The sequence below is a fragment of the Lepeophtheirus salmonis genome, chromosome 10 (assembly GCF_016086655.4).
Source record: "Lepeophtheirus salmonis chromosome 10, UVic_Lsal_1.4, whole genome shotgun sequence".
NCBI lineage: Eukaryota > Metazoa > Arthropoda > Copepoda > Siphonostomatoida > Caligidae > Lepeophtheirus > Lepeophtheirus salmonis.
In genome coordinates this window covers 19,208,179-19,231,294 of record NC_052140.2, presented here as the reverse complement: position 1 = coordinate 19,231,294, position 23,116 = coordinate 19,208,179, and the positions used below count along the sequence as shown (strand labels likewise).

Sequence of the window (23,116 nt, the reverse complement as noted above, 5' to 3'; positions counted from 1 at the left end):
CCCTGTAAGGGTATCATAATTTTATGAAAAAAGAACCCCATTAATGATGATAGTAGTTCCCAACATCAGGGCTATCAAGTATTATGCATTAGGCGTGAGATTCAGCAAATTATCTCTCTAAAAAAGATTTTCTTATCCATAAATTTACCTTAAGATCTACAATTATCACCCAAGTTCAAAATTTGTGAACCCTGCATCATAATCTAACTTTACCCGATCTGAGCCGTTTATTATCCCATGGTATGAGCTTTTTTATATCCATACAGCTAAAAAATATATCTTCTAATATTTTTAGAATAGCAAATGGTATTTAAAAGCACAAATTGTTCCTTAAAGTTCAATTTCAGTTAAATTGATAAAGATTAGTATTCATTACACCATCAAGAAAATTCAGGTCTTGGAACTCCCGCCGGCTAAAACCCACATATAATATTGATATTTAAGCAATCAAACACTTTAAAATTTTCAATTGCTGTAGCTTTGTCTTTTAAAGCCTTTTTTCAATAACTTTGTTTTTTTGATATAATTTCGTTTCAGTCTCATATTTCAAAATGAAAAAGCCTTAGTTAATAAAAAGTTAAACAATAAAAAAAGTAAATAATTTTTTTATTTGTTTATAGAACTCCTTTATACCAGAGTCCTATAGGCTATAAGTAACTTATAGGGCTCTACTTTATACATAATAAGGAATCGGAGTCGTAAATAAAGGGGTATCGGAATCAGCAGAAATTTTGGTATCGGTGCATTTGTATATAGGACACGGCTGTACGAATGAAAGATATGACTCGAAATTGTCCTACTTTATCTTAAACATTAGCATCACTTTCCCTTTAGAGCATTGGTTCCCAAACTTTTTTTGAGTTCGACCCTTAAAATATGTGGGTAGACAATGTGCGACCCCATCACGTTTCAATGAGAGATTAATATAAAATTTGGAGTGCATTTTATACAAATAAATGACTTAAAGACCATATATCTACCCTATAAAGTTCAACCCAGAAGCAAATAATATAAATTATTTTACAATATTGATCAAAGATAAATATTTTAATTCTACCTATATTGAAAAATATATATTAAAAAAAAGAAATACTACGACCAAATAATCGAATATATTGTAAATATAAAATCAGCGATATATGTACTACTTGGAATCATATATTTATAAATTCTCTTTTTTGCGTTAAATAAAGTTAAAATTGAGACTAACAAACAAATAACATTACAGGCTGTGGATGTGTTAATAGGTTTATCAAGACGGATGAGTGCATTGAGCAACCCTGGTCTATTCTAGGTTTAATTTTGGATACAACAACTCGAAGATCATTCTCCACGTTAAACTGATATCTGTATTCATTGTTTGCAATCCCTCCGTTATGTCCCACGATCCCCACTTTGGGAAGCACTGCTTTAGAGAATAATAACACGTTTTCAAGTCAGTGTATTGGATAAATATTCATTAGAAACATAAGGGAGACACACTCCCAAAAATTATAGATAATCATTCATTTTGTTACTAACATGCGCAATAACTCTAAGTCAGTTATTTTGAATAATCGGTTTTGACAGATTTTCGAACAAAAAAAAAACACATTTAGGTTCTTAGAAATGGACAGATTCTAATTTTAAAAAATCCGAAAATTTTAACGACGTTTTAAACTGAAATGAGCTTTACAGGTTAGCCTATAACATTTTTAAATTACACTTCTAGATTAGGGTATAGGAGAAGTGGCAATACTTTGGGACCACTGTTAATTTTTTCTTCTTTCGTCACATTTAGTCTCCTCTAATTTCATCAAGATTAAAAATACTTTAAGACAAACGAAACAGGGAAACAAAAATTAGTTTCGTCTTCTGTAATTCAAATAAAATTCGTTTACGAATACATTTCCTTTAGTTATTTTATGCTCTTGTTATGGTTTAATTAATGATTGTAGTAAGGGATTTTAATAGATGAAAACCTATCCTAGTCTTAGGTATATATGTTATACGGATTGGCGCATTTAATTGGGGTTTCCGTGGTTTCAAGGAGAGGTAGATATCCCATCAACGTACTCTTGAGGTGTGTAGTAATAATCAAACATTTGAAAATTGTCTGAACTATCGTGAATGTAAATCAAAAAGAAAAGTATATGTTGCTAACTTTGAAAGACATATCTACTGTAAAAGATCGCTAAATAAATTATAGTACTATGTACTCGCTCGCTAATACGTTTGAATTTTTAAAATAGCGAGAAATGATTAAAAAGAGAACGAAAATATCTTGCAGATTGATTACAAGCCTTTACTTTTTTTTTAAATGTATGTTAGCGAAGATTTGGATTATTTTCAAATCCCTATTAATAATATAAAAACAAGACGAAATTGACACTTTATAGGATATTACTGTGCGAATAAAAGATGTGACTCGTAATGATCCTACTTTATCTTGAACATTAGCATCACTTTCCCTTTAGATAATAATAACACTTTTTGAAGTCAATGATATTTGATAAATATTCATTAGAAACATAAGGGAGCCTCACTCCCATTTATTAAGGAATCAAGTACATTTTGAATAATTAAAAAGAAAACATTCATTTGCTTAGTATTTAGGTACAGTAAAGGATGAATATCATATCATAGTTTGAAGACAAAAATGGAGAGAGAGAGAGAAAATAAAATGGATGCATTAAGTGTTATACAACTATCTTGTTTGAACCTTCTTTTGGGTTGATGTATCTTCCGTTTCATATTCAATTTCAAGATAGGGTTTCTTTTTAGCAGACTTGGGTTTTTTAAGAGTAGCTGCAAGATCCTCAATGTCTTGATCATCTTCATCATCGTCATCTGACTCATCAAAATGCTCAACAAATTCTCGTGTGAGCTCCTCTTCATTCTCTTCTTCCATTTCCATCTCTTGGTCCAGATCCTCTTCATCCTCAATCTCTTCCGCATCAAGCGCCGCATCAAATGCCTTTTGAGAAAAGTTATAAATGTCTCCATAGGTCCCCTTTTTGAGACGCTCGAGGAGTTCTTTTTCAACGTGGCTGTCGATACGTGCAGCAATGAGTGCCTTGTCCTCACGACGCCTCTCTCTTCGCTCAATTTTCCGTTGAAGTGGAACAATCTTTTTGGAGCGACCCAATTTGAGTTTTCTCATGCGGATGAGATACTGCGTGATTTTGATGAGGCGTTGCTTGCATTTGTGCTGGACAAAGGAGGGCCAATACACAAGATTCTCGTTGAGCTGATTCACGGCTTTCTCCAGATTTCGGGATAGTTTCACCTTCTCCCATAGCTTACCTGGAAATGCAGCTCGCTCTACGGTTTTCATATAGAGATAGCAAATCCCCTTTTCCTCACGGACCGTGGCATACTGTGAGTTGGCCAAGGGGCAGGAGGAACGGCTGCAAAGACCCGTCAAATTGTACTCATTTCGACAAAACTTTTGAGTTTTCGTCTGGCTTTTGAATTGACAAAAGGATTTGTTGATGATGGACCAAATGACGTCGTCGTGCTGCATCCCGGAGCAATTCTGTGTCTGGAAGAACTGTCAACAAGTACTCAACCACGTTTTCACTCTTGTACTTGCTATCAAAACAACAGTAAGTAAATATAGTAGGAAGACATATTTATTTAAAAATCACGCAACCTTTTTTATTTGTAAAAGGGGATAAATTATTTTTCAAAGTCCACTTTTTAATATTTTTCCTTTGTTTTTTTTTTAAAGTATGTTTTGGACAATTAAACCATTTTATTTAAAATAATGTATGCGAGACAAGATACTTGTAAAATAATTCTATAAATTAATCTAAAGTCGGTATTGACTTGATTTTGAATCATTTCATTTCAATACTGTATAATTTAAATAATCAGAACATAACCAATATTTATTCAGCAACATTTTTATTTCAAGGCTTACAATATAAAATGAGTAATAAACAAAAGTTTTAAGCCTAGGTATCAAATCAAATACTTACAGGAGACTCCCCTATCGATGCAAAATTATACACTTCTATCATATGAATATGGGCATAGTATGAAGAAATTCATCAACATAAACAGAAATTCTTGTTTACCTCAATATATAGTTTTAGTTTTATATAATTTATTATTATAATGTAAAAAACTGCAATACGAGGGGGAATATACTGCACTATACGAGGAGTCAGAACACTTACTTATTGAAATTCCGGCTCTTTCAGCTCCCAAACAGTTCTTCAGATTTTTTTGTTGCTTTAATCGATATATTACAATTCCAGAGGCATCCGGAGTATTATATATAGATATATTTATTTTTCGGGGTGGGGGAGGGTTACAGCTTCTCCATCCTCCCCATTGTGGACGCTCTGAACCGGATTCATTTCATAGAGTCTTTACGTATGCGAACACTGCATTATGCGATATCCGCGGTTTTTGAAACCGCTATATGCGAGGACAGTCAAATCCCGACGTACAAAAGAAACTACTATTTTTCAAATGAAAATTGACTATATCCAGATTTGTCTTACATCCAAAGTATATAAAAGACCACAATTTTTGATTACTTATGTCAATTAGGCAACCTGTGTTTGATTAGATCCTGTTTTGGAGAGATCATCCAAGGTTGTTTAGCTTATCTTTCAGCAAAAGGGGGTTTTCGGGGGTACTCTTGATACGTATCCGTATTAATTGAAAAGTAATGTGAAAATAATTTAAAAAGAAACATACAGAATAAAATGTTTGGTCCCAGCTTAAATCCTCAAAGGAATTCTTCATTTTCATGAATTCCTATGAAGTTGATTGGAAATAATGGTTAGAAACAGTTGATTATATGCAGATTTCTTACTTTATGTTTCTTCAATACGAAGTATTGCATCTTATACTTATAATAAAATTAGTATCTGAGAGAACGTTTAATAGTATAAGCGTATTTTTCTTATATCCGGATTGGACTGTATATTTGCTAAACATAAGAGAAAAAATTATTATTGAGTGTAAAAGTTTTTAATGAAGAGGAGGTTGCATACAGATAAAAAATATAAGGGTGATGTGAAAAAGAAGTTGCTGCCGTCGACCAAAACATTCAAGTCGTAGTTCTACTAATAAATAGGTATGTTAGCAACAAAATATTTAAATATTTTGATGTTCGATCCTCACTGTATTTTACATTTGATTATATTTTTTTTGTATATGGAACTATTCCGTTTTTATCTGGAAGTGATATAGAATGATTCCATATCTGGAGTGATTAATGTATAAATAAATATATCTACTATTGTTTTGGTCAACTCACTTTCGGCTTCAAAAAATGTGTCTTTGCTTAGTGTAAGCACTCAGTATTAATAAATATATTTAATATTCTCTAAGACTGTTTTATCTGTATGAGAGGCTGTAATCGCTTAATATATTGTTATTTAATATTTTCTTCATCAATAAATATAAATCATTTTTTATTAATAATAATTAATTATAGTAATATTTTTCCTATTTGAAAGCATATTTTATTTCTTGGTTCCGTGATTTTAATAGTTGTTAGTTATTTGTTTTTAATTTCTAAATAAGTAGCTTGATATTTTTATTCGATCGTGAGACCTGGATATAGTTTTGGGGCTATAAACATGAACCGCTAGCTACCTGGCTATTATTTCAATTTGTGATGCGCAGAAAGAGACTAAATGGGAGGAGTCAAGAGGTAGTAGTGATGCATAGAGTTTAACCTAACTTCAAACTCTTTCTCCATTCTCGACTTTCCCTAACAATCCCGCTGAAATCTGGATTGTAGGAGTATTCCCTGCTCTAAGTTCTTCCTTCATATTACAAATACTGATAGCGATAGGACAGGTTGTCTGATTTGGTGTGTAGTAGGCCCAAAGGATGTGTGTGGTGAAGGCAGTAGTTTGAGTTTGTTGCAGTTGCCTACTCGCTTGGTTGTTTCTGCTTGTCTCTCTCTCTCTTCCCTCCTTCTCAGCAGCTTTTCGCCTTTTCGCCTTTTCCCACTCCCGGTCATCCACAGATTCAAAGTTATTTCTTAGGTTGAGTGGCCCATCCGTGATGAGTGAGGACGGCAACGGCAAGGATTACCGTCCTCAGAGACGTCATTCTATTGAGCGGTACCGCCCAGGGGCCAGAAACAGGCAAGATGAGGACTATGGAGAGGATTTGCCCGAGCAACTTGGAGGCATGTCAATAAGAGAGGACAAGGGCCGGGGAAGAGGCCGTGGGAAGCTTCCTCTGGCTCCTCGTGATCTTCGGAACAAACTGAATGAGATACGGAAAAACGCTCCACCCCTTGACCAGCATCATTACATCAACAGCAACAATATTAACATTCACAGCAATTATCACCGCAACAACAATCACCACCGTAATGATAATCGATATCATTATCCCAAGGGCCGGGGTAAGGAGCATTTCACTCATATGCTTCTTCAACACAAATCAAGAAAAAGAGAAAATCCCTATTCATTTCTTTACTTCATGTAACCATATGTACAAACAAGATATTTCATAGTCCATAGACATATTTTAGTCAATTATAGGCTTATTATTACAATTTGTGGTATGAATTAATATACCCAAGAATTTTAGCTAAGGTCTATAACTTTTATTTTATTAAAAAGACTTATATTGCCCTCAATATGCCCTTTCAAATAAAAAGAAGTTTAGCTATATTTTAAAACCTTAAAATTGATATTAAAATCATATTTCCTTATATATATTTTTTTTTTTGAGACTACTGAAATAGCGCAATTTGCAGCACACCAAAAGGGCTAATTAGAATAATTTGTAGATGGAAATAGAAAATAGTTCGTCGAATAATCCATTTCTAATCCACACTCCATTTTTTGAAAAATAATTTTACCTTGCATTTGTGTTGATGGAAGACAAATTTAAGTTATATATATATTAAAACCACTCCTACATTCAATTATTAGGTAAACAAGGCCAACAAAACGAGGACCGAAGAGAGGATGCGAGTGGCTCTCTACCTCTTGTCACAAGGAATACCGAGTGTTTTGAGCCAAGTTATGAACCCCCAGATATGCGAATCCTCTTTGCACAACCCGATTGGAAAAAATATGAACGAAAATGCTCTACTCGTGATGTGATTATGGTTACAAACTTGTTTGGTTCACCCGACGACAAGTCAATCTATGATAGTCTGTTATGTGAAATCGAGGAGTCAGGAATTGATCCAGATCAACTCTGGCAGTCATGGCATGGGGATAGGTAATTTAGGGATCTTTTATCATTCAGAATGCTCACTAAATCCTTTTGTGTATTAATGTTTCAGCCACTTAATCGCGGATGATAAAAAACCTTGGAAAAAGAAATGTCCGACCTTTTCAATGGTTATTGATAAGATTGCAGATTATTTTAAAATGGACGTCAAGGCAACTCGATTCAATTGGTACAGGGATTCTTCAGAATGGAAACCGTATCATCACGACGCCGCAGCAGTTAAGTACAATAGAGCAAAAACACAAAATTTTACTGCCGGAGTCTCCTTCGGCACGGAGAGAGATGCAGCGTTTCAGCATGCCAAAACTAAAACAGTCGTGTCATTACCACAAAGCAATGGATGTGTGTATACATTTGGAAGAGATGTTAACATTTTATGGAGGCATGGAATACCTCAAGTCTCCCCTGAGGATGAAAAAGAAGATGGAGGTCGTATCTCTATTATTTTATGGGGATGGATCGATCAGCACGAGTTATAATTAATTTTGCATCATCCCAAGAAGAAAGGATTAATTAGGTTTTGAATTGGATTATTTTTTAAAGAAAACAAAAACATTTTTTAAATGCTTAAATTTGAATTGACTAATTGTGACTTCATGTATGTGTATTTTAGCTAACTTTTGCCTCTGCATAGCTATTGGAAATATTTTCTTTTATTGGAATTAACATAATCTTTTAATAGCACTGTTTATACTAATACAGTATTTTTAAATCAATATTTTACATTTAGTAATATAATTATGTTTTTTTTTTATTCATTCTCTTATGTCTTTTAAATATTTTTTTGTTATATATTTCTTATGAAGAAATATATTGCTTTTTGTACAAAATTCTTTTCCTTGATTTCTTTTTTCATTAATAGATGAATTCCCTCCGCCAATGAATGTTTTAGCCTCTGATTATTTGTCTGTTGGTCACCAGCAGTGGCGTCGCTAGACACTTTTAATCAGATAATATCAAGGTTAAGTGTAATTTCTATTAACCTTTAGATAATATATAATGTGTGACCTCTATTTAACAACCAACCCGATTTTTTTTAGATGGATTTTCTCCTTAACTAATCATCCGATTTTAATAAAAATAAAAAAAAATACTAAATGAAAGCTTAATAAAAAAATATATTTTATTATTCAGTATAATCATTTTTGGCACCAATTAGGGGCTCTGAGGAGGTCTGATTTCATGATTACCAGCATCAGTTTGGAGACTGGAAACTTAAGTCAGGTTGACCGGCGAAACCTCTTTGACCGTATTGGGAGGTAGTGGTCGTTCCTGTACTTTCTCGACTAGTTCACGGTCCAGTTTATATTGTCTTGTTGCTGCGCTGGGCGTGAATCAAATCGGCTATACTTTACCTTTTGGCCTCCATCTCGACAATGAATATACTGATTTTTGTTCATTGTATCTCATTTGAATGCTAATATTCACTGGATTATTGTGTTAAAAAATCTTGGAACCTAGTTATCATATGAGGCCTCCCTAACATTATCAAAGTGAAAGTCGTGATATTCTGTCGTATAGTAAGTATACCTTATGATTGGAACGCGGAACGAAAACAAAAAATTGAACGGAACGCTTACATGCCTGCATATATATATAAGAAAGCAAAATTATACAAAATTACTAAAGCCTTTGTCGTTTGAGTCACTACTCACCATTTGCATAAGGTGTGGTGTATGAAATTAAGTACAGACCCTGAAATCTAAATGACGAAAAATATGCAATTTTCATGTTCATAAAAATAATAATAATGTAATAAAAAATAAACAAACAAATCTTTTACTAATTCTTAATATATATATATTTATCTTTTTAACATTGAAATATACAATTCGTGTTGAGGGGGGTGGGGAATTATTCAAAGGCTTGTAATTAAAGCAAAAAAATATATATAAGATTAATTGAGAATATTTGAATAAAGATCTGATAAACCAACAGCATAATTATTATTTTTTTATGACTTCATTTAATCTTTTTGAATACAAAGAATCAAAGACAAATATATGAGACTTTGCTTCTTCCTCTTTTTATCATCATTTTTTTAATTAAAAATAAAACACACTGTCCATAAACATAATATCATTAAATAACCTAACTATCATAATTAAACAATATACATAATCATGTTTGGTACTTGAAATAACTCTAAAAGAATTTATACAGTAGAATGTTCTGAGCTGGAATTATTATTATTATTTATTTTTGGACTGAGTTACTTGTAGCTAGATAGATATATTAAAAAAGAGGTAGGGTAATAATTAGACAAAATAAATAATTAATCAATGTATACATAATATAATTAATCATACATTGATTTGGCATTGCTAATTAATATTATTATTATCATTAATAAAAGAAAAAAGCAATGGATGTAGGTTTTTGAAAGAGGAAGAGACTGAAAAGGTTATCAAGAGACGAGACATTATTGTTCAGCTTCTTACTGCTACTCTGCGCATTTTAATATTTACAAGATGCTATTTTTTGTTTTTTTTATTTTGTTTTTTTGAAAAAATATATTTAATGAAAGGAATGAGCATTTCTATCAGTATAATGACAATTAAAAACTAATTAATCACTTCTTCTTTTTTTGTTGTTGATTGATTCCATTTCTTTATAAGAATTACATAGTTGTACATTGATGTGCTAGCTCCCATTAGTAATTCATTAATTTTGGAGACTTGTACATACTTTAAAATTAAATGAGACTATTATACTGATTAATAATGACTGTATAATTATATTATGTAAATCCTCACTCAAAATGTCAGCATCCCTTATAGTTAGTATGTTTCTAAATTCAGCCTAAACGAAACAAATTGCTCTCTATGATCTAATTTTCATTATCTAACACGTTAAATTTGATAATAAAATCAGTTGGTCGGACTATGTTATTCTACTGTATAAATGAATGAAATCAACATTTAGAAAAAATTAAACAAGAACACTACGAATGGCGAACATCTTGTCATTCTTCGTCGGAGTCACCATCAGACGAATAACCTCCTTGATTGGTCGAGAGCCCTGGACTACCACGATGCTTCGTTGCTACTTTTGAAGGACTTGTGACGTTTCCGCCACTACCACTACTCATCACAGCTCCTGAAGAAGAACCTCCTGGTGAAGAGTTTCCGTGTCTTGACGCCACAGAAAAGGGGGCTCTTGCACTTTGACTAAGAAATGAAAAGGAAGGAATTAAATACATATATTTGTATAATTGAACAATTTTCAACTTACGCTAATTTTCTATAATGATTGAGCCATTCTTCAGTCATCTGCGCCACTAATAGAGGAGGCTTACGGATCCTTTGACGAGCTACAAGGAGGTCAGGGTCAAAATTTACGCGACATACATCCATCCACTGTCTAAGTATGACCTCTTCTCGACCAATCTCATCCTGCCTCAGAAAATGAACAGGGAGTAATTTTCGATCATATGTCATAAGGGGTAGAAATGTAGATTTTTCATCATGATGCTCGCCAAGATCTTCAATTCCAGCTCCCAAGGTGGACTTGGATACAGAAATCTCAGGCTCTGGAGGTACAAGGGAACAAAAATGACCCCTTGTATAACCAAGTGCTATTGGAGAACGGGAACAAGCACTCGGTTCCAAAAATAAAGGCAAATAAACGCCTACAAATGAAATAAAAAAGAGGAACTCATTTATTGGACAATTAAAGGACGTAATAAAATGCAAATATTGCAAAATAATACTTGACAAATATCTTGAGTCAATTCCAAAAAAATTATTCAAATATGATTGATTAGTAACATAAATCGCATCTTACCCTCAAATCTTGCATATCCAAGATTTTCTCCTCTCCAACTTTTCACATATTTAACACCATAAATGATAATGGGCCTTTTTAAAACATGGGCTAAAGTAAAGACATGTAACTGCTCAAGAGCTGCTCCAGGTTGAGATGCCAAATTTAGGAGTACTGACCAATCTTCTTCCCATTGGCTTTCTACAAGTGTAAAATCTAATTCTAAAGCTTGTTGAGTTTCCCATTCCTTCCATCTTGGATAAAAACTATTTAAAAAAATCAGAATTAATCAATACGATGTTTGAGCTCCTGAGCAGGAAATATATATTTTAATAAATAATACACTTTATTATAATATATTAATTGTTGAAAAAAATGGACAAAAGGGTTTCTCATTTCCCAGAAAATTGACCTTCAACGAGATCCCAGAAATCCGGGAGCAGTGAATAATAAATACTGTGAAATTTAAGTAATTCATTATATATTTTAAAAAGAGAAACATGTTTTAATCTAAGGATTCGTAAATTAAATATTTATTTGTAGATTTGTTAATTAGTCACTCATAGGTGCATCGTTGAGTATTACACGCGTCATTTGAACTTTTTATAGAATGAATTACACAAAGGAAACAATATATATTCTACAACCCCGAGAAAATGGAATCGGAGGAAAGACCCCTGATAGACATATTACATCATCATCATAACTTACATATGTCCTGCTTCGTGAAGACTATCAGACATTGCTTTCCTAAGAGTGTTATCTCGATCAAACACACCCCATGTTGATTGGAGAATGGAATCTAATAGGCAATCACCAGCAGAGCGATTCCAAAGTGCATGAAGCCGGGAGCCCAACTTTATTTGTAAATCCGGATTCCAGTTGATAATGAAACCCTCTTCCAATTCCTTTTGGGCGTCACGATCCATGATTTCGGAATACAATTGTTCTTGTAACACAGGTGGCAAATCATCGATTTCTGTAATAATCGTTGTACACACAAGAGGAAAATATTATACAAAATTAAAGCGTTATATTTTGTGATCATAAGTACCAGGAGGTAATGAGTACGTCGCCCACTCGTTAATATAATAACAAGGAAAAGAGCCCTTTCTTTGACGTATAGCCGATGCAATATGACGACGAATAGCAGCTCCAAGATCTGGAGCAACATAAGACGGTACGCATTTAGCACCAGATGCTGGAGAACCTTTTAAATTTGATAATAAAGTAGCTAACATTTCCTCTCTATGACATCTGAAACATCATAAAAACTATTTGTTGTAAAATCCATAAAATATATAAATTGCATCAAATTGTCATTTATCAATATAGAACATTTTCACTGACCTTATAAATTGCATCATAATTGAAAGAGACTTAATTACATAAAATGGAGACCTTTTCAAAAAACCTTCATAAAACTCCATCAAATGGCTTTAAGTATAAAAAGACTTTACATCTGCATTGTTTACTAGTTGATTTAAATTAAATAGATGTGTATAGAAAATGCCTAACAATTGTTAGATTTCTACTTTTTTTTTTTTGATCGATTAGGGACGAGAAAAAAGGGATAATTAGAAAAAAATATCATATAACTATGTAATTGAGCGATAATTTTTTCAGAGAAATTAAGGTTGAAGTCTTTTTAATTTTTGTCTTATTTTGACATCTAACAGTTCATTAGTTTCCTTAATATGAATGAAAAAGGGGTACTCATTGTTATAACACTTGATTGTTTAGGGCCCCAAAATAGATGACAACAAAATTGTGACGTCACGTGAAAATGCTCTATATTATGTTGAAAATATTTTGTACATATAAATATATATATATATGTTATGTACAAGTTGCAACTTGTATAAGAAAATTGTAGAAGTTACAAATTTCTTCGCCTTCAAATCCCTTATTTGATTATAATATTGATCATTCTAATTACTAACTAGCTTAATTAATACTATCATTACATTTTGATCTATTAAAATTACATGGTTATTATTTATTTATGAGTAAACCAACTATGGGCATTTGAACTTTATAATGTACCACAGAATACTCAGATTTGAGCAATTTGTATTAGAATAATAGTCAAAAATGACACAATGAATATATCAATCATCCAAGGAATATTAAATTATTGCATTATCATCATTCAAAGGACTCATTTAAAATTATTCATCTCAGTTTTTGTTTGTAACTTGTGCACAACATATATACAGGATGGATCTTATTCCTATAATTAAAAACCTAAGATTTTGGATGCACATTGAACAATTATGGACATCATAGCAATAGGTGAGGGAAAAAAATTCAAAATGGTCGCCCTTTGCAGAAATTACAGTCAGGAGCAATGTTACTAGATGTTCTGGATTCTCTTAATTAAGGCATCGACAAAGGTTAATAGAAATACAAGGTTATACCATCGTAATCGGGCTTGCTAGAATTTTCAATTTGATATTCAGACTGCTTGGCAAGACAGACAGATTTTGAGGTCATAGAGTATAACAACGGTACTCTAACAGAAACAGTCAAGGAAGGTGATATATAGCTACTCTTGGTAACAGTTATACTCTTTGACGTCAGGATTAAAAAACATTGTGGAAGTCAAACACCAATCGGAAAAGCGTTATAGTATAACCTTGTATTTCTATAAATCTTGGCATCGACAACCTCCTCATGAATGCTATTCCATTCCCTAATTAGGGAGGCTTTCAGTGCATCCAAATTTGGATAGGGCTTTTTGTAAACTCTATCCTCCAAAATGTAAGATATTCCAAAATGTATCGGAATCAAATCTGGACGGGATATAGGCTAAAAGCCGCGTTTCCAAAAGCTAGGGAGATGAGTCCTGCTCCATTACTTCTGCGTCATATTGTACGCTTGAAAGGGAGGACCATCCAGTTGAAAGGTATAACAAAGCCTTTTCCCTCAAGTGGAAATGGGGGCATGGCAGTAGACCTTTCTCCAGGATGGTGGTACCTCTGTACATTGTACATACTTAATATTGCTAATTTTGATCCACGATGACATAAAGATAAGAGGCAACGGAACAACACACCTAGACCATCGCTGACAGGGTTTTTCTCTGTTTGATCAAATCAGATCCTATTTTTGGCTTTAAGTTAGTGCAATTTAGCCTTAAGGCAATTTTTCGATATCATAACTAAAAGCAATATCAAATTTCCACAGAATGAGGAGTTTCATGGACAGGGTTGACTCTCTCTCCCTAGGTCTTTACCCAGACGATCAAAAATGTTTTAAGCAATGAACAAATGATCATGATTTACTACGGAAATAGAGCGGTTGGATTTTCAACTTTTTTCGAATTTCAATTATGGCTGAAGCGGAAAAGTTGTCATACGGTATGAAAATAACCAATGCATAATTGTATTGTTCTACGAAGTCATCTTTAGTCACACATTTTTTTTACATATAAAAAGTGTTTACAATATTTTGTTTTTTTGTAAAAGTGTCTTATGGAACAGAAAAAGTGAAAAAAGTTGGAAATATTTGATGATCCATGCCTACTTTTTTCACATTTTCAGAAAGTAAAAATCAAAAGTTTCTTAGGTGATTCTCTCTTTTTGTTCCAAAGGATAGCTTTGGAAAAATACTTTATTAATGTTTTTTGTAGGTTAGAATAACGTCTATCATAATTTATTCAATCAAAATAATGATTAATGTTGTATTTTAATCTTCATTGACGTAATAAATAACTTTCGTCTCCTTTCAAACATTGAACTAAATGTACTACCTAAAGATGACATCGTAGGTAAACGACATTTTAAGTATTTTATTGTCTTACTATATCACAACTCCGAACTATCCGTAATTGAAATTCGACAAAAGTTGAAAAACAGACCACCCTAGTGTACAATGATAATTCAAAAACTTATATCATTAAACAGTATTTTGTTGGATCCACCCGGTACAAATAAGAATCTAAATGATGCGCAGCTATTATATAATAATATTATGACACTCAAGATAAGAATGCTATTATTTTCTTCTATTTTGAAATGTAAATAAAGTCAAATATGTTAAAAATATGTGAATGCATTCCATATGACGTAAAAAGATTTAATTTAATCCAAGTCATTCAGGACAGGGCGTCTGCAGCAATATCAGGGGGGGAAGGGGTTAGCTAGATGTTGGTAATATTTTTTATTTTTTTTAGAAAAAGATCTCAAAAATTAAATTTCAAAATCCAGAGCTGTATAAATAACTTCAACAGTCCACAGCTGTTCACAAAAAAAAAAAATTCGGAGGAATCAGTTTTTTTTCAACTTTCAAATCCTTCAAAAACATATCGCCACAAGAACTTTGCAACTTTTAATCATGTTCATTAGGGATATTATAATTACCCCTATTTTTAATATGTTACAACTAGGTCACAATTATAAAAAGAATGAAAAATACGCAATTATCAGAGTAAAAGTAATAAGTAAGATATAAATTCTACACGACAAGTACATATATTCAAGCATGAGTTAGTAGAATTTGATTAACTAATTAACATATTAAGTGCAAATAAAGGTGTTGATTTCTAAAATAAATTAAGAAAGAGGAATAGAAGATCAATACTACTTTCGAAAATGAACAATAATTCATATTCATGTCTTATGAAATGCATTTGTTTACATAGATACAACGAGTTGTATCGTCCTTTGATATTTATTGGAGATTTTAATTTCAAAATATTCTACATTTCAACCTTTACAAATTATCTGTCATTGAATTGGTGATCATAATGAGGGGGGGGGGGCAACAACGCAATTACGAGCAATAATAAGTTAAAGAAGTTAAAAAATGTCCCCTGTCCATGAACTTGGTAAGTGCTCTATCACAATTATGTAATCAATTTAAAGAGGAATGTGTACGTTTGCATATACTAATTCAAGGTATAGAAAATATCTGGAAAGTTAAATGAAAGAAAGATTCTTACTTGATGGCTAAATGTACCAGAGTGTGACCAGCTTCATACAAATTTCCACGGTTTAAAAGGGCGACTTCTGGATTTGTGAGCTTTCGTGTTGGATCCCCTCCGCCATTTAAATAAGCCTCAACTGGAATCATATCACCTTCTACAATACCCATACAAGCGGTAAGCCAACTTCTATCCGATTCTCTCATTCGTCTGCGCAATTGTCGAAGTCTTTTTTCATAATCGAAATTATTATTTGAAGCTCCTATTGTAGGAGAGAGGGATCGCTCTTTTCTTGATGAAGATCCTGCACCACCAGGATAGTGGTCCGAAGTTGCAGAAAACTTTTTACAATTATAACTATCACTTCTCTTCACAGAGTCACAAAGAGTACAATGTAGGGTCCTAGGCCAATTCTCGAACGTACAAACACTGCAAATCCATTTTCTAGTAGAGCCTTCAAGAATACTGCATGAGGGAGGTGGTGATGAAGGGATAATAGGGCTTTTTTGACAATTTCGTTCGTTGTCCAGAGCGAACCTGGAAACAGCTCCCATAGAGCTAGGTGTTGTTTTATTGTATTGATTATTTTTATTAATGGATATGTGTAAAAGTTCATCCGTGATCACATTCATGGATGAAGTGGCGCTGGATTGCTGAGTGGGCAGAGGGGAAGACGAGGACTTTACTCTTGTAGTTAAACACTGAACACAGCGGAGAGATCGAGGCCAATTACTGTAGGTACACAAAGAACAGGACCACTTTTCATTACAATTATTATTGGCCTGGGAGGTAACCTCCCAGGATGTTGCCATGGCTCCTTGGTTATTTTGATTATTCAACTTGTGAATGTCCCCATTTGGACTTTTAATTCTTCGTAGAGAAGAAGAGCCGGACTTTGTTGCTGATGTGTTAATAAAATTCCCTTCGCATTTATTATGATGACACATCACACATTTGGTAGAGGACTTCCAATTCTCATAAGTACACAAATTACACGACCATTTTTTACAAGAGTGATTGAGCTCTTCAGTCTCCTCTGAATGAGAGGATCTTCCATCCTGCATTTTGTACTTATCTCTCCCTTCTAAGACGAGAGCACTTGAAACCTTTCCAAAGTGGGTAAAGGATTTCTTTTAAAAATGAACATAAGCACAATTATTTGTAGAGACACAAAGTGGAGTTATTCACCATTTATCTGACGAGAAGCATACATAAGATAAATTGACTAGACCTAGTATCGTCCACTGATAAATGAAAAAAAAATAAGATTCACAGCAAAATGATATACGAGTAAGATATTGTTCCTTTCATGTATACGAGCGCTTTTTAACGTTGTATTGTATGCTTCACTCGATCTTGGCAAAAAGAAAACACGGATCACAAATAATTAATAGTGTTTGATATTAGTTGATGTATCACAGACGTTGAGAAAGTTTTAAGTTTCCCCGTTTTCATTCCAAAAAATCACTTCGGATATGAAATTTATGAGTATCCTTTTATTTGATTCAATAAAATTAATTCTTTAAAATATACATCGTCGAAAAGGGGTCCTGAAATCAGAGATAGAAAAAAATAAATACAGATTATATTAAGTGTAAGGTTAAAGGGATTTACATATTTCATTCAAAAACCTATAAATTATTTTTAAGACATAAATGGTACGGATTTATTATTCATATACAAACGTTACAGCTTCTTGACTACTTTAGTTATGACTATTTATTAAATAGATATACCTGCATATCTAACTAGTCAAACAATGCATATTTAGAAGGCCTTAGTGTAAGCGAGTTCTCTCTTCAATAAAACACATGGAATAAGTATTAAGTATTAAAAACATCACACTGATTTTAAGATTTAGAAATCTCTCTTTCTCTCATTACTTCTGTTATGGCGAAATTGTTGGAAATCAACTTCTTTTGAAAGGAGTAAATAATAAGTAGAATCGCAGAGTGGGATGCAGCTTTGAGAATGCTCAGTAGTTAATAGTACTAGAGTACATATAACCTGACTTCGCTGGCCTTAACAACGCAGAATTCGTATTATCATTTATCATAATAGCATACTAAAATGAATATAGAAATCTTTTCTGCAAAAGTGTGTTATCATTGAAACTATTACAATAATGTAAGATAGGTCATACGTCAATACAAAGACAATATTGAGCAAAAAAAAAGTAACAAATCCCAATTAACTATTTATACACATTATATACAGCACAATATTTCATATTAGACATCTTTGAGTCAATTATGGAATTACTATTCAAATTAGTGGAGGATGTAAGCTAAGGTGTAGAACCTTTATTTGAGTCTTATATTGCCCTTGGGAACTTTAGGGAGTGCAATTTACGGTGCACACAAAGGGGGCATTAGAATAATCTTTTGATAGAAATTGACAATAATTCGTGTACGAAGACCATTTGGGAGAAAAATCACTTTAGCTTGCTTTTGTGATGACAAGCTGTACATATAAACTAAAATATATTTTATATTTCAATACATGGAGTAAGTTTGAATTGTGGAGTCTGTTAAGAGCTTGATTTAGGATGAAATGAGGGATTATCGTAGATGCACAGTGCATTTCTATTCATGACAAAGGTACGTGAAGCAAGGATGAGAGAAGAAAAGAACACACAAAGGTACAAACACTCCACATCACGAGAGAATGACACACATTTAATAAGAATAAATGACCAAATGATTATTACCCAAATTCTTGAGAGAAAGACTAGGCAAAGAAAGGAAGATTGGAGCATGTAGCAATAAGTAAATTCAACTAAACTCAAAATGGAGGGAATCCTGCAAATTATGTAGAATTGGAGAAAAATAAAGAGTGTGTCGTTTTAAAGGTTGAATTGGTACACGGAAACAAGAAGATTGAAGGAAAAGATGTGACGATTACGACCCTGGCAAAAAAAAAATTTGGTGCGTGGTTAGAGAAGAAAAAGAGAATAGAATTTATGTCTCTTATTCTCTTGGCTTCCCCTTCTCTCTCTCTCTCCCTTTACCTTTTTCCTGTGTGTGTGTGTCTCGCGCGCACTCTTTTTCTTCCACTCCACCAATGACTCTGCTCTTCTCTCTACGTACATACGTCGTCTATTTACTTGATCAGCTCTCTGTTTTTCTTTCTCACTTGATGAACCAAACACTACTAAGTAAGTAAAAAGAAGAACGCTCGCACAATCCTTGACGGAAAGTACAGCGTCATACGCCACATCCGCCGATATATTATTTCATTTAAATATTACAAAATAATATATTATTTACATTTTATGCTACTCTTCAATGAGTTTCCCCAAAGATTTGAGTGGTGATTGGATTTCAAATCATTTACTGCACTCTTGGTCTTACAGACTAACTATTCTCTCTGTATCTATTATCAAGGGGCCCTCGATCAGTTATCAACTCTGAGTAAAAAAAAACAAAAACAATATTAAATATGAAGAACGCACCTCTTAAATTCTAACAACTGTTCCAACTTGACTTGTTCATCAAGTCATGGACCTACCTGACTAATTATAATAATAATTAATGATCGAACATACGTTAAAAGGTATATTCTAATTTCATTTTAGCAGAAGGTCACTCATAGTCATGATAAATTTAGCGTTTAATATATATCAAGGTTATTCTAAAGAAAAAAAAATACTTTTTTTTGAGAAATAAGTCGAACCTTGTAGTTATATTTTTGTACACTGAGACTTTTGACTCTGTACGTACCTTTGGTCATAAAAAAAAGCTTAATTAAGCCGTTATTAGGATTGAAAGATAATCGCTTTATATTATCATAATATTATCACCCATGATTTGTAATGATAGTTATGAGTTTGAATGAACAAATAAATATATTACATTATAGTTAATTAGAATTAGTCAAATAAGTAGGGCGTACAATTAATATAATTAACCAGAAGATAATTAAGCAAATCATTGAACTTATAAGGACTGTTTATTTAGCGTCCGACAAGTCTTGTTAGTTGATTCCAGGCGCTAGTATCGCTATAAAAGCTCATAGGATTTTAAACTACCATCATGAATCCAAGCACAAGACAAAATTACACGTGAGCGGACAATTGCCTTAGAACATTTTCGCCGAAGGGCAATTTGCCGAACAGACAATTCGCTGAAGAACAATTTGCCGAACGGATATTCCACCGAAGGATTATTTGGGACATTTGACCGAAACATAATATTTAATAAATACTATATTCATATTGATATATGGTATTGCATATTAATTAGGTATATTCATTATTGATCATTGCATATATGAACACAACATTGTAGCATGTATTTTTTACCATTCTAGTACTTTAAATAAATTAAATAATAAACAAACACGACAGTGATTCAATCGAATGGACGAAGTGCTAATAAGTAATATCCGTTATCAATTATCGTTTGACATGATGGATTCACCTTTCGATTAAAGAGAAATACGATCTTTTATTTTTATCAGTCGTGGGTTTTAGTTTAAAATTTGTCTTTCCTTTTACTCAAATGTTTTTGCATGTTATGTCTAATATGTTAAAATTGGTAAGTTAGATACATTTCACAGAACAGTTTCCTAAATGCATGAGCAAAAAAAACTAGCATTTAATGTATAAAACCGTTAAGAGAAATATAAGGCATCTGAAATCATCGAAAGCATGAAAACTTCCCATAGAGTTGCCCCACACATACGTACTGCAATTGACCAAATTAGATATTTACAAGAAGTGTCGAATACATTTTTTTAAAGGCGTTTCTATAGTAATTAAATATGTATATATATTTGTTCAATAAATTATTTAACTGATGGAATTTATCAGTCACAAAGGACAATTATTGGAATTGAAGTTACATATTCAAATGTAATTTTATCATAATAGTAAAATATATATAAAAATTCGTTGCAAGAATTAACACATAATTTGGCTTGAGATACAATGAAGGTATACACTCACAATCCTAGATACACAACTCCGAGGATTCGAGTCTCTTGAGTGACTATGAAATATAGCCTGTTTTGTATTCTTTGAGGTTCATGAAGAGACAAAGACCGTTGTTCTCATCTTTTTATTCAGATTCCAGATTGCTCCAACTATACGGAGCTTTACAGTTTTCTTCGCTTACGTCTCTCATTTACTCGTGCTCTCCTATGGCCCGACCTTTGAGTGCCTCCCCAAATTTTCTCAGTGGTTTGCTTCACCACAGCCAACCTCCTCTTCTTTCAAAACATATTAGATCATAACAAAGTAAAAATCTGAAATCACTACTCTTCCCTGATCTGCTTGTTCGTCCATCCATGAGTTGTTTCAAATATAAATAATCCATCATGTCGAACAAGACCCAAATAATCCTTCGGCAAAATGTACAAATTGTTCTTCAGCGAATTGTCCGATCGGCTAAATGTTTTCGGCCAATTGTTGTAGAACCAAATTTTATACTATAAGAAAAGAATGCTATCTTCGAGTAATAAATATTTTGAATTTTTCGACAGTGTTAACAATTTCAAATCCTGTCAGCCTTTTGATTTGGTAGAGGACGCCCTAATCATAATGACATCAACCCCAAGGCTTGCATTAAACCATAGAGATAAAACAGATAGAGTGACAATACTGAGCAATACCAATTGAAATTCTTTGACGCAGGGACAGTGGACAAGAGAAAAGTGATAGTTGACCAAAACATTCGAAAACATAGTAATTAGTATCTATTTCCCGCTATAAGATCCAACATTTTTGTTCAAATTAAAGGCATAATTTGCATCTCATTAGTCATTACAGCATATCAACACGCACATCATAACTACACACGTATTTAAATAGGATATATATATATATATAGTTCCAAGTTGAACATCCCAACTTTTGTTGCCTATAATTGTACCTCAAGAGCCGCAACTTTTATAAAATCTTCCAAATATGGGAAAAGTTCTCAGATAAATTATGAAGATTGAATTAGAGTCAGAATAATCTTCCAAATCTATGATTAATATTTTGAAAGGCTAAATAAAATTATATTTAAGTCCTTTTATTTGTTGATCCCATTTTGACATCCAATTTAGTATGACGTCATGTGAACATATTCTATTTCATTAATATAATACTGAATAATAATATTATAATACTAATATGATAATGAAAAAAGTTTTTTATTTTTATAAAAATGGATTGTTTATTCATGTAGGCTACAAAAATGGCCAACATGAATAATACTGGCCCAATGAGTTTAATACTATCTGGAAGAGCACAAACTCCAATCACGCAACCTGTTGTGGTGAAATACATAATTTTTTCAACTTTGTGAACTCATATGAACTTTGTACTTTGTATAAGGCTATAATATTTGTCGTAGTTGTAATTTTATATTAACATTATGTGGTATTTTAAGCAACTCTTTTATTTTAGGATAATATTTGAAATTCTAAAAAAATGTTTTTCAGCAAGAAATGATGGATTGACTTAATGAATACAATTCAAAATCAAAGTATATTTATATTAATGGGGTTTGTAACATAAATTTTCAAAATATTATTAATCTAATTATTTTTTTGATGAATTTATCTTCAAAAATGAAGTATCAACTTCAGTTCGTGTTTGTACAATATGTAGTAAGTTTCCTTGAAATAATTAATTAATATATATAAATATTATTCTTCGATTGATATTTGAGTACTAATGTGATTAACTCATAAAGTCAGTAGAGTCGGGTGTATTTACACAAAGAGTCAAAAGATTTGGAGTCGCATAATATAAATGCTTGGATTCAGAGCCAAAATCATAAAATATTATTCCAAACTTAAGGTATAGATTGAAAATAATTTATTCATAGATGTGCGTAGTTTTAATAAAATTGTCTATGTTTATTTATTATTTTAAGGACTGATCATTAAAATTTAATTTCTAGTGTATGATTTGAATAGTTTCTTAAAGTTAGATTTATAATATTTAGATATCCTGGCTCCGAATCTGCAGCTATTTTCAAATTAGCAACTCCAAATCATAGATAAATATACATATTATCTGTGTTTCAAACCGACTCCGTGAATAAATACATGCGACTCTTGTGACTCTCGGCTCACTCATCAGCCATAATTACTACTTCATGGGAATTAGATGTACCTAGTTAATAATAATTACATTATTTTTGTCCTTTTAAGCTCATAAATGGGGATATAGAAAATCTTTACAGTTTGACTGATGTTTCCAATTGGTTCTATTTTGGCACAAAA

At 32.4% G+C, this 23,116-nt stretch overlaps 3 protein-coding genes across 15 annotated transcripts; 1 reads left to right on the top strand and 2 right to left on the bottom strand.

The window, feature by feature from the left end:
- Nucleotides 1-2,498: 2,498 nt before the first annotated feature.
- Rbm13 (RNA-binding motif protein 13) lies at nt 2,499-3,573 on the bottom strand. Its single transcript, XM_040720469.2, has one exon. The coding sequence runs from the start codon at nt 3,503-3,505 to the stop codon at nt 2,687-2,689; it is 819 nt and encodes a 272-aa protein (XP_040576403.1). The 5' UTR covers nt 3,506-3,573; the 3' UTR covers nt 2,499-2,686.
- A 1,287-nt stretch (nt 3,574-4,860) lies between these two features.
- On the top strand, nt 4,861-8,332 carry LOC121125652 (uncharacterized). 3 transcript variants are annotated; one of them, XM_071891505.1, is made up of 4 exons: nt 4,861-5,074; nt 5,530-6,364; nt 6,900-7,194; nt 7,259-8,332. In XM_071891505.1, the coding sequence occupies exons 2-4, from the start codon at nt 6,016-6,018 to the stop codon at nt 7,683-7,685; spliced, it is 1,071 nt and encodes a 356-aa protein (XP_071747606.1). In that variant the 5' UTR covers nt 4,861-5,074; nt 5,530-6,015; the 3' UTR covers nt 7,686-8,332. The 3 variants fall into 3 exon arrangements, with proteins under 3 accessions (XP_071747606.1, XP_071747607.1, XP_040576783.1); XM_071891506.1 differs by lacking the exon at nt 4,861-5,074 and adding an exon at nt 5,082-5,289; XM_040720849.2 differs by lacking the exon at nt 4,861-5,074 and having other exon boundaries at nt 5,501-6,364.
- Nucleotides 8,333-8,983: 651 nt separating this feature from the next.
- Nucleotides 8,984-19,061, bottom strand: LOC121125651 (ubiquitin thioesterase Zranb1). 11 transcript variants are annotated; one of them, XR_011782067.1, is made up of 8 exons: nt 18,909-19,053; nt 15,917-17,448; nt 12,026-12,228; nt 11,683-11,950; nt 10,993-11,237; nt 10,441-10,837; nt 10,104-10,376; nt 8,984-9,383 (listed from the first exon to the last, which is right to left on the bottom strand). XR_011782067.1 is itself a non-coding variant. In XM_071891503.1 (8 exons), exons 3-8 carry the CDS (start codon nt 16,960-16,962, stop codon nt 10,172-10,174), a joined length of 2,364 nt encoding a protein of 787 aa, XP_071747604.1. In that variant the 5' UTR covers nt 16,963-17,448; nt 18,609-18,806; nt 18,909-19,053; the 3' UTR covers nt 8,984-10,171. The 11 variants fall into 11 exon arrangements, 6 of the variants coding, with proteins under 6 accessions (XP_071747604.1, XP_040576779.1, XP_040576778.1 ...); XR_011782065.1 differs by having other exon boundaries at nt 8,984-9,351; XR_005866711.2 differs by lacking the exon at nt 18,909-19,053 and adding an exon at nt 18,609-18,897.
- Nucleotides 19,062-23,116: the final 4,055 nt, after the last annotated feature.

What these genes read in the sequence shown, in the direction of transcription:
- Rbm13 (XM_040720469.2), bottom strand. Translation starts at nt 3,505, where the DNA reads ATGCAGCACGACGACGTCATTTGGTCCATCATCAACAAATCCTTTTGT.
- LOC121125652 (XM_071891505.1), top strand. Translation starts at nt 6,016, where the DNA reads ATGAGTGAGGACGGCAACGGCAAGGATTACCGTCCTCAGAGACGTCAT. An exon ending in TCATTATCCCAAGGGCCGGG is followed by an intron (nt 6,365 to 6,899) that starts GTAAGGAGCATT and finishes TTCAATTATTAG; the next exon opens with GTAAACAAGGCCAACAAAAC. An exon ending in CAGTCATGGCATGGGGATAG is followed by an intron (nt 7,195 to 7,258) that starts GTAATTTAGGGA and finishes TTAATGTTTCAG; the next exon opens with CCACTTAATCGCGGATGATA.
- LOC121125651 (XM_040720845.2), bottom strand. Translation starts at nt 16,962, where the DNA reads ATGCAGGATGGAAGATCCTCTCATTCAGAGGAGACTGAAGAGCTCAAT. An exon ending in CTTCACGAAGCAGGACATAT is followed by an intron (nt 11,238 to 11,682) that starts GTAAGTTATGAT and finishes TTTTTTAAATAG; the next exon opens with TTTTTATCCAAGATGGAAGG. An exon ending in TGGATATGCAAGATTTGAGG is followed by an intron (nt 10,838 to 10,992) that starts GTAAGATGCGAT and finishes TTTCATTTGTAG; the next exon opens with GCGTTTATTTGCCTTTATTT.